The sequence below is a fragment of the Urtica dioica genome, chromosome 4, assembly GCF_054948205.1.
Source record: "Urtica dioica subsp. dioica isolate 48M chromosome 4, U.dioica_male_clone48M_v1_H2, whole genome shotgun sequence".
NCBI classification, from domain to species: Eukaryota; Viridiplantae; Streptophyta; class Magnoliopsida; order Rosales; family Urticaceae; genus Urtica; species Urtica dioica.
The window spans coordinates 11,474,923-11,492,305 of NC_142759.1; the positions used below are offsets into that span (position 1 = coordinate 11,474,923).

Here is a 17,383-nt window from a genome sequence, read left to right on the forward strand (position 1 = left end):
ACAAAAAAACAAAAAAAAAGAACTTGACCAAAAGAATGGTATCAATATTCTCAGCCTCGTCAATAGTGGCACTTGTCTTCCACATCATGATATTGTTCAGCCAGTCTTACGCCGGCACGATGGCCGTTTACTGGGGCCAAAACGCTAGAGAAGGAAGCCTTGAGGAAACTTGTGCCACAGGCAACTACGGAATAGTGGCCGTTGGCTTCTTGTCCACGTTTGGCAACGGTCAGACCCCTTGGGTGAACCTAGCCGAGCACTGCGATCCGAGAAGCGCAGTAGAAAAATCGTGCACTGCTCTGAGCGCCGACATCAAGGCTTGCCAAGCTCGGGGCGTCAACGTTCTTCTCTCCATCGGCGGTGGAGTTGGAAACTATTCCCTTTCTTCCGCCCAAGATGCCAAGTATATATCTCCATTTTTTTTTTCTATTAATTATGAGTCTCATCAAGGAGATGAAGAAAAAAAAACAAAAAAACATAACTTTGGGCTAATTTTGTGAATGCAACCTTAAAAAGAGATAGCTAAAACAAGTATATAGTGTATGTATGATGATCAAAATCCATAGGAATTTAAAAGTAACAATATATACTTGATTTTTTTTTCTTTTTATTTTGGTTTCCTAGTTTCTTTCCTCCAATTATTTAAGTACAAAGAATAAATAGTAACAAATTTTTTTTAGACTTGGAAACACATTACAAGCTGATCAAGGCCAAGACTTTGATCCTTTTTTTCTCTCCTTGTTCCATGTTCCATAACAGGGAAGTTGGAGAGTATATATGGAACAATTTTCTGGGAGGCCAATCGGAGTCTCGTCCGCTAGGCGACGCGGTCCTTGACGGGGTTGATTTCTGCATCCAACAAGGCACGGAAAAGCACTGGGACGAGCTTGCCAAGTCACTCATCGAGCTCAGTCAGTTGGCGAAGAACAAGAAGAAAGTGTATCTCTCTGCGGCCCCACAATGCCCGTTCCCGGACTCTTGGATCAGCAATGCGATAACCACAGGCATATTCGACTACGTTTGGGTCCAATTCTACAATAACCCAAGTTGTCAATACTCCGACAATGCAGACAATCTGAAGAGGTCTTGGAGCGAATGGGAGGACCAAATCCCTGCCGGGAAAATATTCCTAGGCCTTCCCGCGTCTCCCGAGGCGGCCCCGGCTGGCGGGTATATCTCGCCGGAATCGCTCTCCTCCGAGGTTTTGCCGGCCATCAAGGCCTCTCCAAACTACGGCGGTGTAATGCTTTGGTCAAAGGCGTACGACAGTGACGGTTATAGTTCTGCCGTGAAAACAAAAGTAGAATCGGATTTGATCGATGATGATTCCACGATCGCGCTCTACTGGGGCCAGTACACGACGGAAGGAAGCCTGGCCGATGTTTGTGCAACGGGCTTGTACGGTATAATCAACGTGGCGTATCTATACAGGTTTGGAAACGGCTCGAAGCCGTTGATAAGCATTGTTCCGCCGCACTGCGATGATAGGCTAAACGACTGCAAGGGCTTGAGCAACGACATCAGGAGCTGCCAGAGCCGGGGTGTCAAGGTCATGCTCTCCATCGGCGGTCTTGGTTATTCAGGCTTCTATACCCTAACCTCCTCGGATGATGCCAGGTAGTCACCTTTTAAATATTTCATTCTTACATCATATTATATATGTTAACGCTCGAAGTCGGGTCAACACTGATGAGCCGTCCGCGGTTCAATCCTAGGTCAGACCTTGAGACTGCACGTAGACTGGTGTCATCACACGCATGAAATCACTGACTTCTTTTGGGGGTTGTCGGAAAAATGCTCTTATTTGTAACCTGTGAGAGGAAAACAAACATGAACTAGAGGGACGCGGAAGGTTTCCTTTTTTTGCGTTCTCCGACGCTTAACATTAGTATTAGTGTAAGTTTCACGTTATGGAGAGGACGTCATCTTAGCTCGGAAGCGTGTATAGAGTAGTCTAGAGAGAGTTTGAGTTTTCTCAAGTTGCGAGTGACTTATCGAAATGAGGAGAGGGAGCCCATATTTATAGGCATATGGGTTGAGAGTGCAATGGACCGTCTGGCGAGCCCGTGGTGGCTTTCGGGCCCACTTGTGGCTCGCGAGGCCTGCCTAGGACGACTAGCTCCCGCTCCTTCGTTAGCGGGTCGGAGACTGTTTAGCGGCGATGAGGAATGAATTCATTCCTCGTATGCCATCGCATTTTGTCTCTTTTCGAGGGCCGATTTTGACCCTATAACAATATACAATCTGCGATTTAACACAGATAGTTGTGGTAAACATGGGCTATTGAAACGGAATAAACTAAAAAATTTGTTATGTTCTTACACTGTTCAAAGTACTAGAATTATGGTCCGAACTGTTCAGGGGATCGTTTCGATACCGTTCCTGTACTATCTATCCACAATTTTTTTGGAAAGTACGTAATGTTTTAGGTTTCAATTTTTTTTTTTTTTAATTCGGTGAATACGGCCGGAAAATAACTGAAACAGAATGTTCTGTTCTGGTTTGACTGGAATTTCAGCACTATTCGGAAACGTTTCGGTATGAGCGGAACTTCTGTTCCAACCAAACTCTTACCTTTAAGTGATGCTAAATTCGACATGTACAGTATGGCTCTAAAAATTCAAAGAAATTTGAGTTTAGTGAGGAATATTTTCTTAAAAATATACAGATTTAGTCTGGCTAACTCATGTAAGATTTTATGTTTTAGTGTAAATTTGTAACATTACTTCGAAATGGAGGGCTCTATGTATGCAACCTTTTCCAAAAAAAATAAAAATATAAAAGATAATAAATGATTAATTGTGAAATACCAATATCAAATTATTATAACATTTTTTTCATTTATAGCTCAAGAACAGCTCTTGGCTTCGTCCTTGTCATATTTAACATTTAAGCACAAACTAAAACGAATAACATGTAACAGTTCATTTCCTCAAAGGAGGTAGACCTCAACAACGACTGCAATGTCACGTAATATATAATTTTTTTTTTGTTCTTTTTTTTTGCACTAACTTAACTTTTAAACACTTTAATTTCCGCCTAGGGAAGTGGCGAAATATCTGTGGGACAACTTTCTGGGAGGACAATCGGATTCGAGGCCATTGGGCGACGCAGTGCTTGATGGGATCGATTTCGACATTGGGACAGAGATATCGGGGAACTGGGCTGAGCTTGCAAAGACACTGGACGGGTACAGAGATCTCCAGAGGAAGAAGAGGTACTATTTGAGCGCATCGCCGCACTGCGCGTTCCCTAATGCCACGACACAGCACGGACTAGAAACAGGTTTATTCGACTACGTTTGGGTCCAATTCTTCAACGACGAGTCTTGCGAATATTCTGGGGGCATCGATGCCATGAAGGCTTCTTGGAGCCAATGGGCGTCATCGGTTGGGTCGGCCAAAGTGTTTGTGGGCGTGCCATCGTCGCTGCCATCAGAGATGGCTTTTACCAAAGGCTCGTATTTCCCTCCGGACGTGCTCTTCTCTCAAGTCTTGCCGTTTGCCAAACTCTCTTCCAATTACGGGGGTCTCATGATTATGTTTACCACGTTTCAGGACGGGTATAGCTTGGCCATCAAGCCTTATGTTTGACTAAGAATATTGCATCCAGTTTTTTTCATGTCAATACATTGAAGGAAAGGCAATGTACAAAAAGTGCTCGGTTTGATTGAATTATTCAATGGTTGAGGAATAGAGAAACTCATAGGTTTCTTCAAAGACTAGTTTTGGTTCAACGTACATAAAGCCTCGAATTTATTGAGACTAGGCATTTATGAAACAAGAACTTGGTACTTCATTCCTTCAAAAAAAAAAAAAAACTTGGTACTTCTTTAAACAGAATTTGGCCATAGATACACAGCCTCAAATTTAACGGTCAGACTATGGAAGTTTTTATTTTCGGAAATGGTGAATAACAGCGCATATATGTCATTCAATGATAAGCAGATTTTCACACAATGATAGTCAGGAGAAACGCCTCGGCCAGGCCAAGAACGTCGTCGTTTCCGTCGCTCGCCGGAAAAACGACGTCTTTCTGGGCCGAAGACGACGGCGAGAGGGCGAGCGAGGCGGTCATGGCCTCTTCCATTTGGACTTGGAAAGCGAAGTCGAGGTCCGATTCTAGGGTTTTGGCTCGAGCCATTTCTTGGAGCTGCTCTGAGAGGATCGCCGTGAGATCTCCGTCCTTTTCGTTACTCGACGCCATTGTTAGGGTTTTCACAGAGCTTTTGTGAGTGTTGTTCTCTTCTATGTTCGAAGGACGACGACGGAAGGAGAACTAATGCAAAACTGAAAAAAGAAAGTTTGGCTTCTTAAACAAGGAACCAAAAATATTATTTTTATTTCCTCTGGATAAATGTTTACGAAAATAGCCCTAAATTATTGTCTTTATTTATTTTTAACCCTGAACTTTTAGAAACTATTATAAGTATGAGGTTGAATTGGGAATCGTGAACTGTAGATTTTTAAATACAATTCACATATAATGATGTTTAATGTTCGAAATCATTGTGTTTTATGTACTAAAATATTTATTCAAAATTGAATTTAGGGTTACTTAGACCTCAATTTATAATTTCAGTTACAAAGAATTCAAATCAAGGTTATTTACAAATAATATTTTAATTCAAAATCAATTTGAAATGCACGTAATTGAATTGAGTTTATTAAAATGAAAAAATATGACTACTAATTATGCTAATACAATCGTTTTTCTTACATTAATTTTAGCATAAGAGTATAAATGACGAAAATCATGTCTTGTTCATATTTTTTTTGGTGCTATTTTTTTTTTTTTGAGTAGATTTTTGGTGCTATTTATAGATGTTTTATTTAGGAGTTTGTCCTACTTAAATATCACACGTTATTTTTATAAATCGTGTCCACACGAATGACTTTCTCGTCCTTCAATTCATTATTTTTAAGCTAGACACGGCCGAACAAATTTTATGTCGAGTAAGATTATTTGTTTACTTAACTTTATATTTCTTCACGGTTTTTTTTAATAATAAAATAATTTTATTGGGCAAAAGTATTTTATTATATTGAGTTATTTTTGTGGTACAGCAGAATTGATAAAACAAACGACGCCGCTTTTAAAATTCCGTATTAAAAAAGATTATCAAAGTTTTCTTTTAAAGAAAATAAATATTTTATAAGCCTACGGGCTGAAGTATTTTCAAAGTTTTCAAAAAGAATGATCATTCTAAGTCTAAGGTTAAAGAAATGATAACTGTAGGAGACTAAGGGCCGTTTTGAAAATTTCCCAAAAGCTTGATTGACTATTTTATGGTCTTTTGTTTATTTACTATGAGCCCAAAAAAAAAATCTTTATTGACTGGAGTCAAAATCAATGAATACTTTGGGAATCTCGGAGCCTTTTCCTTGAGAATTTTGGAACCTACCGGGCCCACGCGATGATCCACACGTTGAACCAGCCTTTTTCAGGAAGGGAATGAGAAAATACGGGGCGTTTAGTTATGTTTTCTGTTCCCGTTTTCTGATTCTAAATTCTAGAAAACAGTTTTAAAAAAACTGTTTGATTATGAATTTAGAAAACAGATTTAGAATCATGTTTCTGTTTTCTTTGAAATTTGTTTAGAAAACAGAAAACAATGAAAAGTTGTTTTCTATTTTATCTCTATACAATTGAATGGAAAACATAACCAAACAACATTTAAAATATTCTGAAACGTAATTCTAAATCTGTTATTTAAATTTAAAAATTAGAATAAAAAAACATAATTTAAAAACAGAAAACGAGTTTAAAAAACTAAACCAAACGGCCCCTACACTTCTTAGGGAAATATTAGTTACTCAGACTGTTAGGGAAAATACACTAATATTTTTTTGAAGAATTTTTTAGAAGAAAATACACTAATATTAAAAATCTTAATTAATCAGGTTGTTCATGTGCAATACACGACAAGCCTTTTTCACATATAACTCTCCATTACAATTTGTATGCAAACCAGAGTTATTCTTCATGTCTAAGTCTCACTCCATTCTCATTGTCGTGTCATTGAATCCACAACGAAGTCAAGTTCGCATTTGAGTTTGGGTAATAAAATTCTTAAGAAGAACATTCAACCAGTGAATTCAAGACCACGTTCTTTGAGAGAAAAAAGATTATTTACAAGTGAAGCAAGCTTGGAAAATTATTTACTGATAAAAACGCTAGTTTCCGAATTTACGAAGATTAACGAGACAACTTTTGTCTTAGTAATAATAATCATCATATCCTCCTACTTCTTCTCCGCATCCATCGTCAGGGTAGTCTGTATCCCCATAAGACGCTCCGTATTCTTCGCCATAGAAGCCTGTATCCCCGTCAGAAGCAATGACATCTTCGTTGTAGAAGTCTCTATCCCCATTGGAAACAATGACTTCTTCTCTGTATTCATCGCCATAGAAGTCTCTAACCACATCGGAAGCAATGGCTTCCGGTTCTTCTTCTACTTCTCCGTATTCATCGTCATCGAAATTTCCATCCCCATCAGAAGCAATGACTTCCTCTTCTTCGACCAAGTCATCGAAGTCTCTACCCCCATCAGAATCAATGACTTCCTCTTCTTCTCCGTCTTCGTCACCATCGAAGTATCTATCCCCATCAGGATCAACGACTTCCTCTTCTTCTACTTCTTCTCCGTCTTCATCGCCATCGAAGTCGCTACCCTCGCCAGAATCAATGAATTCTTCTTCTTCAACTACTTCTCCGTCTTCATCTTCATCGAAGTTGTAGTCCTCATCAGAAACAATGACTTCTTCTTCTTCTTCTTCTTCTCCGTCTTCATCGCCATCGAACTCACTATCCCCATAAGAATCAATGACTTCTTCTTCTTCAACTACTTCTCCTTCGTCATCATCGAACTCGATATCAAAATCTTCTTCTTCTTCTTCTTCAACTACTTCTCCTTCGTCATCATCGAACTCGCTATCAAAATCTTCTTCTTCTTCTTCTTCTGCTTCAATTTCTCTTCTGACTTCATCATCTCTATATTCTTCTTCCTCTTCTACTTCTTCTCCGTTTCCAATGCCATCCAAGTCTCTATCAGCAAACCATATATTATGCTCAGCCCACAGTGGACAACTACATGTTGCTTTCTTGTCTCTCCACTCAGCTCCACACTCGTAACAAAACTCATGCCCACACCTATGACATGATTCCAATTAAACAAATCAAAACCAATATCAAAAGACAGTAAAGAGGAGCATCGAAAGTAACAGCAAATGACAACTCACTTGCAAGTCATATGGTAGCAACCTTCAGCGAGCTCGATCACATGGTTGCACTTCTTGCATTGGCGCCAAAAATTTATCGTCGCGAGACACATAAGCATCGTATCCTCCGCGGGCGGGTCAGGGTGTCGATGCTTGTACTCGGCACAGTTCATGTTACTGTGCCAAGGGACCTTGCAATCGACGCAGAAGAGTTCTCCACATTTCACGCATCTCCTAGCACCAAGCCAGTCGACATCCACTTGGTGTTTCCTCGAATGCTCTAAAACTTCAGTTCTCGACATCAAAACCGAGCACTTCGGGTTAGGGCAATAAACTCTCTCGATGACGGGGGTCTCGGCTTCCTTCTCCCGGTGGCGCATAATCTCCACGAAATTCGAGGTCAAGAACTTCTCGCAGCTCGCAAGGTCGAGCTCGGATTCACATTCCTCGTGGGGGCATTTAGGTGCCACGGCGTTGTGCAGCTTGTACTCCACGTGATGCCTCATACAAGAAAAGCAATATCTGTGCTTGCAACCGTTGATTTCCAAGATTTGGGTGGTGTCATTGTCTTCCAAGCAAATAACACATGTCTCGCTCTGATTCTTGGAACGGCTTGGTTCAGCGACCATTTTCAGCTGTGACTCTATTGCCTCTCTTGCAAGATTACATGCAAACTCAATCTTCTTCCATGACACCTGCTTTGAATTGCAAACTACAAACTTTTTTTGGAGATCCCTCGCTTGATTGATAACCAATGCAAGCTTTTTCTGCTTCACTTTCCATCTCCCAGAAATCTACAGAGATATAAAACGTATGACACTGAGCCCTATCAGGATGATTCTTAACCATAAAAGGAAAGCCAACATTAAATCTATATAATTTCAACACCGAATACATGTCATGTTTATTGACACATACAACACAATGTATATTCTTTTTAAGCAATTCCCAAGTTAAGAAAGCAGATTTGAATCATATATATATAAATATCGAACCCAGCACTCTCTTCATATTAAGAAATGTACTATCTTCAAAGAAATAATTAACATTGTGTTGTGCTAATTATATCATGACCAAGTGATATCTTTAAATCTTTGTTCTTTCAAAGACTTCCTTCAACTCTCTTCCACACTTTGTATCAGTTCAAATTACCCATGAATTCAATTTGGCTTCGGTTTGAAATTATCTACCCTAAAAAGTACAGCTCACTTGATTAAGCATTCTTAGCACACAAGTAAACTCTTGATACATAAAAATCGTACCCAAGACTTTACAAAATGATATCACCAATTCTCGAGAACTCACTAAGCATTGCAATTTGCAAATTTGCCTTGTTCAGAGACATAGAAACAGAGTCAAGCTTACGAATTTGTGAATAGTGATGTTATGGCCGTATAAAACGATCCGCTTCAAGTCAAGAGCCAGAGCATCGCCGAGCGCTTCGACCAGGGCACTGGCTTCGGCGGCGACGCAGCTAGTTCCGTTGCCGAGCAGAGGCTTCTTGGCCTCGAATATCAAGTTACCTCGGGGATCGTGAATCGCGACGCCGATCCCGGCCTTCTCCTCCGCCACCAGACCCTTGAAGTACACCGCGAACTCCGACTCCGGCTCCGACTCAGACGCCATTTCTCGGCTCGGCTCCGAGAGGATCGCCGCAATGTCTCCTTCTTTTTCGCTACTCGACGCCATTGCTAGGGTTTCTTAGGGTTTTCAGAGAGATTTTTGCGATAGGAAGTATTTTGAATCTATTCATAGACAGGGTTTGGCTAGATTGGTTAGTGAGTGTGATAGAAGTAAAGCTGGTCATATGTAACCCGGGAAATGGGAACCCTGGTCCCGTCCCATATTTTGCGGGAAATGGGATTCCCGGGACCGTAAAAAATGATACCGGGAAATCTCGGAACGATTTTCCACGGTACCGGGAATTCCCTGTACCATATTTCGCGGTTCCGGGATTCCCATATTTCCCATATTTATTTATTTTATTTTATTTTAATCATAAATACATTTAGGATTAATTCTTTTTTTACCCCTGAACTCGTACTTCAATTTCATTTCACCCCTGGACTCGGGATTGTTGCAGAACTAATCTCAGAACTCAAACACGTGTTACAACTTGCCACTTCCGTCAGTATTTGGACGTTAAGTTTAACTTTTTGATGACGTAGCAATATTTTAAAGGGTATAAAAGTATTTTCCTATTATTTTAAATACTTTTAATATTTATCAAATATATTAATTGTTATTATATAATTATCTATTATTCTCTCTCCCTCTCTCCAGCTTCCAATTCATCCGGTTCCTCAGCCACCTCGTATCGGGAAATTCCCCGCTGCTCTGACAAGTCTCGACTTAGCGGTGATTGTTGTTGATGCACAGAGACTTGCGAGACCAGGCTCCGAGGGTGAGCCCGAACGGGGCTGTGATTGGGCTCCGACTATGCACGTCGGGGCTTCCCGAGAAGGCTTGCTCGACTTCTTCGCCGTCCTCGACGGAGGCCACTTCGAGCGGCGGTCGGCTTCCGAGGGACAAGAGCTCTGTGGCGGCGCTCTGCTGGGTTTTCCCGTGCGGGCCGAGAGGGCTTGGATGGTCCCGGAGCGAAGACCTAGCCTTCAGGGAATGGTGATGATGTGGACTCTTCAGAGACCCGTTCAAGGTCTTGAAGACTCCGATTTTCTTTCTGAGGGCTCTCGGCAGCGGAGTATTTCTCGGCTCTCTGATGCCCGATTCGCTGATGCCCGATTTGCTGAAGAGCCTTATGAGGTTGTCAAAGTATTTCTCGGCTCTCTGATGCCCGATTCGCTGCACCACTAGAGCCTTCACGTCTAGGGTTTCGAACCGGGTATAGCTTTGATCGACAAGCATTTTGCCGAGCACCAATTCGCACCAAAAAAGTCTTGAAGCTTCAATCCTCAAACCCTAAAATAATCAAGTCTCGTTCTAATAACAAATGTTCATATCAGGCGATAGAGGCCTTCGATCCAGAGCATCGATGCTCGGATTACTGGAACAGAACAAATAGCGATGCGAAAAGGCAGGCAATCGAGCCGGCTTCCTCTTCAGGAGGAGATCAGAAGACCAAACTCTTTGGCTTTAACTTAGCACAGGAACAGAGTCCCGGGACAGTAGGAGATGATGATGACCTAATCGATGACGAGACAAAGATAGTGGTCAGAGGATTGTTGAGGAAAGCGAGCCCTGAAGAGCTGAAGACACTGCACCGAGTGTTCCACGGCCAAGAATCCCGACTGAAAGTAGCTTTTGCAGAGTTGGTTGAGGAAGAAATGAAATATTTATTTTTTTAATAATTAATATATCTAATAACAATATTTAAATATTAAAAGTATTTAAAATAATAGGAAAAATACTCTTATACCCTTTAAAATATTGTCACGTCATCAAAAAGTTAAACTTAACGTCCAAATACTGACGGAAGTGGCAAGTTGTAACACGTGTTTAAGTTCTGAGATTAGTTCTGCAACAATCCCGAGTCCATGGGGTGAAATGAAATCGAGGTACGAGTCCAATGAGTAAAAAAAGAATTTTTCCATACATTTAAAAATAAATAAAAATTCATATATTTTCAATTAAAAAAATACAATATAAAAAATACGGTACTAAACGGTGCTAAACGGGGATCCCGGTTCCGTCCCATTTCCCGGATGGTTCCGGGACAAAACTTCCGGTACCATATTTTATAATATGGATTTTTCCCATTTCCCACATGGTACCAATAATACGGGAAACGGAGTCCCGCGGGATCCCATATGGCCACCTTTAGTTAGAAGCGAGTTTCTAACCGGCCGTGGAGATCGCATGACTCTGATAGATGTTAAAGGTTTTATGCTTCAACATTTTAAAGTGCATGTTTCTTGTTATAATGCTTCAAAAGGGCGAAGCATTACTTTAAAAAGTATTAGGGGTGATTTCGAGGAATCTTACTCCTACTTACCTGCTGTTGCTGAACTTATCAAGGAAAAGAAATCCAGGTATTACTCTTTACAAGTGTTATTAATTTATTGATTATGTTAATAAAATATTGATATCGACTATAAATAATTTTTTGATCATGTTAATATTTTATTACTTATCAAACATAATATACTTGTTTTTGTCATCTGAATTATATGTTCTTATTTCCGTATATTCTCAGCCCATTAGGACTTGGATGCTTTAAGTTACTGATTATGTTAATAATTTATTTGTGGGTTTTCTAAATCATGTTCATTTTTTTCAATTATGCTCAAGAATTCTTCAGTTTTAATATGCTTTACGTTGTAAATATTTAATTATATTGCATTTAATTTATTAACAGGTACTTATTCAGATCTCAAGTTTCAACCGGATGGATCTCATTCTTCTATTTTCCTTTTCCCAAAAAAAAAAAAAAAATACAAATATAAAAGATAATAAATGATTAATTGTGAAATACAAATATCAAATTATTATAACATTTTTTTCATTTATAGCTTAAGAACAGTTCTTGACTTCGTATTTGTCTCATTTAACATTTAAGCACAAACTACAACGAATAAAGCTTCAACATTTAACAGTTCTTTTCCTCAAAGGAGGTAGACCTCAAGAACGACGGCAATGTCACGTAATATATACTATTTCTTTTTTTGTTCATTTGTTTTCACAAACTAAATTTTTAAACACTTTAATTTCCGCCCAGGGAAGTGGCTAAATATCTGTGGGACAACTTTCTGGGAGGACAATCGGATTCGAGGCCATTGGGCGACGCTGTGCTTGATGGGATCGATTTCGACATTGGGACAGAGATATCGGGGAACTGGGCTGAGCTTGCAAAGACACTGGACGGGTACAGAGATCTCCAGAGGAAAAAGAGGTACTATTTGAGCGCATCGCCGCACTGCGCGTTCCTTAATGCCACGACACAGCACGGACTAGAAACAGGTTTATTCGACTACGTTTGGGTCCAATTCTTCAACGACGAGTCTTGCGAATATTCCGGGGGCATCAATGCCGTGAAGGCTTCTTGGAGCCAATGGGCGTTATCGGTTGGGTCGGCCAAAGTGTTTGTGGGCGTGCCATCGTCGCTGCCATCAGAGATGGCTTTTACCAACGGCTCATATTTCCCTCCGGACGTGCTCTTCTCTCAAGTCTTGCCGTTTGCCAAACTCTCTTCCAATTACGGGGGTCTCATATGATTATGTTTACCACGTTTCAGGACGGGTATAGCTTGGCCATCAAGCCTTATGTTTGACTAAGAATATTGCATCCAGTTTTTTTCATGTCAATGCAATGAAGGAAAGGCAATGTACAAAAAGTGCTCGGTTTGATTGGATTATTCAATGGTTGAGGAATAGAGAAACTCATAGGTTTCTTCAAAGACTAGTTTTGGTTCAACGTACATAAAGCCTCTGTTGTATTAAGTAGCATACAAGTGGAGGTGTTTGAAATCATCAAGAGATCCTCATCTGACGGCTAAAGCTTCATCAGCAAGTTTCAGTTTGTTGAGCGAGCTGGGCGAGCTAAGGAGTTGAGCGAGCTGCGAGCTAAGTTGAGCGAGCTGGTTTGGTGCTTGCGTGACTCAAGTTTCTTTGATTCTGAAGACCGTTGGATCATCAGCGAGAGATTACTTGAAGGACACGTCAGCGGAGCAGGGGTCTTTAAATACGAGCTTGTTGTAACCTTTATAGACAGAACATATTCACAAACTATATGAGATTACATTGGAGAGAAAAAGCTGAGAGAATATCATCGAGTGAGAGAGGACATCGAATGATATCAGATTGAAGGTTTCCGGTTGTATTGTTGGTTTGTATTGTTCATCATCGTTGATAGTGGAACTACCCCAAGGCTGGACGTAGGTCATTTATGACCGAACCAGGATAAAATCCGGTGTGCTCCTACTTTATCTTTTACGTTCTTGTACATTGTGTTTGTATTGATCTGTTTCTTGCATCACAAGGTACTTCAGTCTCGAAGGCTTGTGTGTTTAACAGGGTCGAAGACGTAACAATTGGTATCAGAGCCTACACAATCTCTGCAAGAACTTCAAGATGGGTCTCACAAAAGTGGAGATCGAAAGATTTGATGGCAAAGGAGACTTCAGTCTGTGGCGCATACGAATGAGGGCAATTCTTGTTCAAATGAAGATCGCAAAGGCACTGGAGGGTGATAAGGGATTCCCGGAGATAATGTCAGCGACTGAAAAGAACGAGGCTCTCGAAATGGCGTACATCACCTTAATTCTTCATCTCAGAGATAAGGTTATGAGGGAAGTCTCGAAAGAAAAAACTGCGGCTGGGATTTGGTCGAAATTGGAATCCCTCTATATGACCAAATCGCTATCCAATCGAATTCACCTCAAAGGCAGACTGTTTGGTTTCAAAATCGCAGAAGACAAACCAATCAGCGACAGTCTCGATGAATTCAATCGGATCGTCATCAATCTGGAAAACATTGATGTGAAGATCGACGACGAAGATCAGGCAGTTATGATCTTGAATGCGCTCCCAAAGAATTACTCGAATTTCGTTGAAGCAATGAAATACGCCAGGGAATCGCTAACCTTAGAAGAGGTTCAAGCTGCGCTGAAATCGAAAGAACTAGACTCAAAGTCTGAGAAGAAACCTGTTGGCGAAGGGCTCAACATCAGAGGCAAACCAAGGAAGAACTCGAAGTCGAATTCGAAGAATCAATCCAAGAACAAAGCATCAGAGGGAAAGGATCAGAAGAATGGCGAAGAAAAGGAATTTCCTTACAAGTGCTATCACTGCCACAAAGAAGAACACATGAAGAAAGACTGTCCTGATAAAGACAAAACCTTCAGCAAGCCAAAGAAACAAGCTAATGCCACAGTTGCTGAAACTGGCTATGATTCTGCCGAAGCCCTCAACATATCTCACCAAGATTCTTCACAATCTTGGGTTCTTGATAGCGGTTGTACCTATCACATGTCACCAAACAAAAGCTGGTTTGAAGATCTCAAGATTGAGCATGGAGGATCAGTTCTACTTGGAAACAACAAAGCATGCAAGGTGATTGGTACATGTAACATACGTATCAAAATGTTCGATGGTATTGAGAGAGTTCTTGATAATGTGAGATTTATTCCTGAATTAAAAAGGAATCTCATTTCCCTTGGTACTTTAGATGAACAAGGTTACAATTTTCATTCTGAAAATGGAAACTTGTTTGTATCTAAGGATTCTGTTAAGGTTATGAAAGGCACTAGGATAAATGGCCTTTATTTTCTGGTTGGATCTACTGTGGTTGGTTCTACAAATGTTGTTGACAGGGAAAACAATTCAAGATTGTGGCATCTAAGGCTTGGCCATGTCAGTGAAAAGGGCATGAATGTCCTGGAGAAACAGGGATGTTTTGGCCAAAGCAAACTGGGAAAGCTGGAGTTTTGTGAGGATTGCATATATGGAAAGGCCTCAAGAGCCATTTTTAACAAGGCTGTGCACAGAACTGAAGCAATACTAGACTACATACACTCAGACCTCTGGGGACCAGTAAAGGTAACATCACATGGTGGTAACAGTTATTACATGTCTTTCATTGATGACTGTTGAAATCGAGCTCGTCAGCTCGCCCTTCCGCGTCGAACTCGTCAGCTCGCCCTTCCGCGTCGAGCTCGTCAGCTCGCCCTTCGCGTCGAGCTTGCCTCGGAAGTCCTCTCCTTGGAACTTATTCCTCATGGGAAATTGTCACATTTATTTCTCATGTTATTTCCGATGTCTTGCTCTCTGTGTATATTTATTATTCTCTTTTTCCTAGAAATAGTTTTTACACATGTATTTATTACACTCTCTCTTGTACACACCTTATGTATAAATAGGTGATACAAATTAATATTAAATACAAGAAATATTCAAAGTCTCGGAACACTCTCTCTCTTCTCCGATTCTCTCTTTCTTTATCTTCTCTCTCTAAACTTCAACATGGTATCAGAGCAGGGAAAATCAACCATCATGAACACCACTCAGACCACGCCCACTCAGTCGCAATCTGAATCCTTCTCCCAACATATCACGAGCCACAAACTCAATGACCACAACTTCCTACAGTGGTCCCAATCTGTGCTCATGTTCATATCGGGACGAGGTAAAGATGACTACCTCACAGGCGTGGCCACATCTCCTGTGATCGAAGATCCGACGTTCAAGAGTTGAAAGGCCGAAAACAGCACGGTGATGTCCTGGCTCATAAACTCTATGCTCCCCGAAATCGTAGAAACCTTCCTCCTTTACCGAACGGCAGCAGAAATCTGGTAAGCAGCTAGAGAAATCTTCTCCAACTCAGAAGATATGTCCAAGCTGTTTGAAACTGAGAACACTCTCCACGACCTACGTCAAGGAGAGATGTCTGTTACTCAGTTCTTCAGCTCGCTCACACATCTATGGCAGAAGATCGACCTCTACGAACAGCACCAGTGGACCAGCTCCGAAGACTCAAAAATCTACCGCAGGATAGTGGAGACCAAACGTGTGTTTAAACTACTATCCGGCCTCAACCAAGACCTTGATGAGGTCAGAGGTCGGATACTTAGTACAAAACCACTACCATCTCTCCGTGAAGCCTTCTCCGCGGTCAGACACGAGGAAAGCAGGAGGAAACTCATGTTGGGAGTTATCAAATCGAGCTCACTTCCGGGCTCATCCTCAGACTCGTCCGCCCTCACCACACATGGAGACGAAGTTCTTGCAGCCCGCGTCTCAACAGAGAAACCTCGCAAACCTCGCCCCTACTGCGATCATTGCAGACGACCTGGACACCTCCGAGAAACCTGCTGGAAACTGCATGGGAAACCACCGAGCTCGAAGTCTACCCAAGATACTAAGGATCCTAACTCAGTCGGAAACTTAGTATCCACCTCGTCCGCTGCCTCGACCTCGACCTCAGACTCCTCTCCCTTCAGCAACGACCAGCTCGCTATTCTCCAGAAGCTTCTTCAACAAGTCCAACTCAGTGGAGAACACTCGGGCATTGGCCCTCTAGGTAACTCTCCTAGAGCCCTCAATGTAAGCTCAGAGAATCCCACAGCATGGATTGTCGACTCCGGTGTCACTGATCACATGACTGGTAATCGAAATCTATTCACAACTTACTTCGTTTGCAATAAAAGCATATCAGTCACCATCGCCAACGGAGCCAAAACTCAAGTCACTGGTATTGGCACCGTTGTCTTGACGAAGTCCATGAGGCTAGACTCGGTGTTCTTTGTGCCTCAACTACAATGCAATCTCTTATCTGTGCATAAGATCAACCAAGATTCTAAGTGCCGAACTATTTTTGATGGAAGTTCATGTGTGTTTCAGGAACAGGTCACGGGGAGACAGATTGGTAATGCCGAGCTAAGCACCGGACTCTATGTCATCAAGCCAGATCAGCCTGCCATGTGTCAGCTCGCCCAACATTCACCCCAGTACAAAGAGATCATGCTCAATCACCTTAGACTAGGGCATCCAAATTTCATGTATCTCAAACGAATGTTTCCTTCTTTGTTTATCAATAAAAATATCAATTCCATTCAGTGTGACATGTGTGAGTTCGCGAAACATTCTCGAAGCTCGTATCACCCCACCTCATACAAACCATCTCGTCCTTTTGCCACAATTCACAGTGATATATGGGGGCCCTCAAAAGTTCCCAATATCACTGGAGTTCGATGGTTCCTTCTCTTTGTTGACGACCACACTAGACTCAGTTGGATATACATGATGAAACAAAAATCTGAAACATCCAATCTATTTAAAACCTTTCACAAAATGATCCAAACACAGTTCGACACATCCATTCAAATTATCCACATTGACAACGCTCGAGATTACTTTAATTCTGAGCTCGGCGATTTCTTCAAAACACATGGCATAATTCACTCCAGCTCGTGCGTTCATACCCCGCAACAACATGGGGTAGCCGAGCGGAAAAATCGACACATTCTCGAGGTCGCCCGAGCCATCATGTTCTCCTCAAACGTCCCATCTCATTTTTTGGGGAGAAGCTGTTCTCACAGCCACCTACCTCATAAACAGAATGCCATCTCGTGTCCTTGGCTATAAAATCTCATCTCAAGTCCTTCTAGAGACATACCCTCACTGTCGACTCATCTCAACCCTACCTGCGAAAGTGTTCGGCTATTCAGTCTTCACCCATTCTTATGGCCAAGGTAAACTTGAACCAAAATC

At 41.4% G+C, this 17,383-nt stretch overlaps 4 protein-coding genes across 5 annotated transcripts; 2 read left to right on the forward strand and 2 right to left on the reverse strand.

The window, feature by feature from the left end:
* Positions 1 to 7: 7 nt before the first annotated feature.
* LOC149400414 (uncharacterized) lies at positions 8 to 3,873 on the forward strand. 2 transcript variants are annotated; one of them, XR_016296482.1, is made up of 4 exons: positions 8 to 403; positions 760 to 1,617; positions 3,044 to 3,708; positions 3,769 to 3,873. XR_016296482.1 is itself a non-coding variant. In XM_089611827.1 (3 exons), exons 1-3 carry the CDS (start codon positions 36 to 38, stop codon positions 3,591 to 3,593), a joined length of 1,776 nt encoding a protein of 591 aa, XP_089467953.1. In that variant the 5' UTR covers positions 8 to 35; the 3' UTR covers positions 3,594 to 3,873. The 2 variants fall into 2 exon arrangements, 1 of the variants encoding a protein (XP_089467953.1); XM_089611827.1 differs by having other exon boundaries at positions 3,044 to 3,873.
* A 2,009-nt stretch (positions 3,874 to 5,882) lies between these two features.
* Positions 5,883 to 8,994, reverse strand: LOC149400415 (uncharacterized). The gene is made up of 3 exons (XM_089612798.1): positions 8,586 to 8,994; positions 7,242 to 8,014; positions 5,883 to 7,152 (listed from the first exon to the last, which is right to left on the reverse strand). The coding sequence occupies exons 1-3, from the start codon at positions 8,907 to 8,909 to the stop codon at positions 6,219 to 6,221; spliced, it is 2,031 nt and encodes a 676-aa protein (XP_089468924.1). The 5' UTR covers positions 8,910 to 8,994; the 3' UTR covers positions 5,883 to 6,218.
* Positions 8,995 to 9,572: 578 nt separating this feature from the next.
* LOC149400416 (uncharacterized) lies at positions 9,573 to 10,085 on the reverse strand. Its single transcript, XM_089610426.1, has one exon. It carries the CDS (start codon positions 10,083 to 10,085, stop codon positions 9,573 to 9,575), a length of 513 nt encoding a protein of 170 aa, XP_089466552.1.
* Positions 10,086 to 11,036: 951 nt separating this feature from the next.
* Positions 11,037 to 12,391, forward strand: LOC149400417 (hevamine-A-like). The gene is made up of 2 exons (XM_089610427.1): positions 11,037 to 11,209; positions 11,896 to 12,391. Exons 1-2 carry the CDS (start codon positions 11,037 to 11,039, stop codon positions 12,389 to 12,391), a joined length of 669 nt encoding a protein of 222 aa, XP_089466553.1.
* Positions 12,392 to 17,383: the final 4,992 nt, after the last annotated feature.

Excerpts from the sequence above, each read along its gene's own strand:
- LOC149400415 (XM_089612798.1), bottom strand. The coding sequence starts at position 8,909 with ATGGCGTCGAGTAGCGAAAAAGAAGGAGACATTGCGGCGATCCTCTCG. Across the intron at positions 8,015-8,585 it reads ACATCACTATTCACAAATTC|ATTTCTGGGAGATGGAAAGT; the intron begins GTAAGCTTGACT and ends ATATCTCTGTAG. Across the intron at positions 7,153-7,241 it reads TGCTACCATATGACTTGCAA|GTGTGGGCATGAGTTTTGTT; the intron begins GTGAGTTGTCAT and ends ATCATGTCATAG.
- LOC149400416 (XM_089610426.1), bottom strand. The coding sequence starts at position 10,085 with ATGCTTGTCGATCAAAGCTATACCCGGTTCGAAACCCTAGACGTGAAG.
- LOC149400414 (XM_089611827.1), top strand. The coding sequence starts at position 36 with ATGGTATCAATATTCTCAGCCTCGTCAATAGTGGCACTTGTCTTCCAC. Across the intron at positions 404-759 it reads TCTTCCGCCCAAGATGCCAA|GGAAGTTGGAGAGTATATAT; the intron begins GTATATATCTCC and ends GTTCCATAACAG. Across the intron at positions 1,618-3,043 it reads ACCTCCTCGGATGATGCCAG|GGAAGTGGCGAAATATCTGT; the intron begins GTAGTCACCTTT and ends ATTTCCGCCTAG.
- LOC149400417 (XM_089610427.1), top strand. The coding sequence starts at position 11,037 with ATGACTCTGATAGATGTTAAAGGTTTTATGCTTCAACATTTTAAAGTG. Across the intron at positions 11,210-11,895 it reads ATCAAGGAAAAGAAATCCAG|GGAAGTGGCTAAATATCTGT; the intron begins GTATTACTCTTT and ends ATTTCCGCCCAG.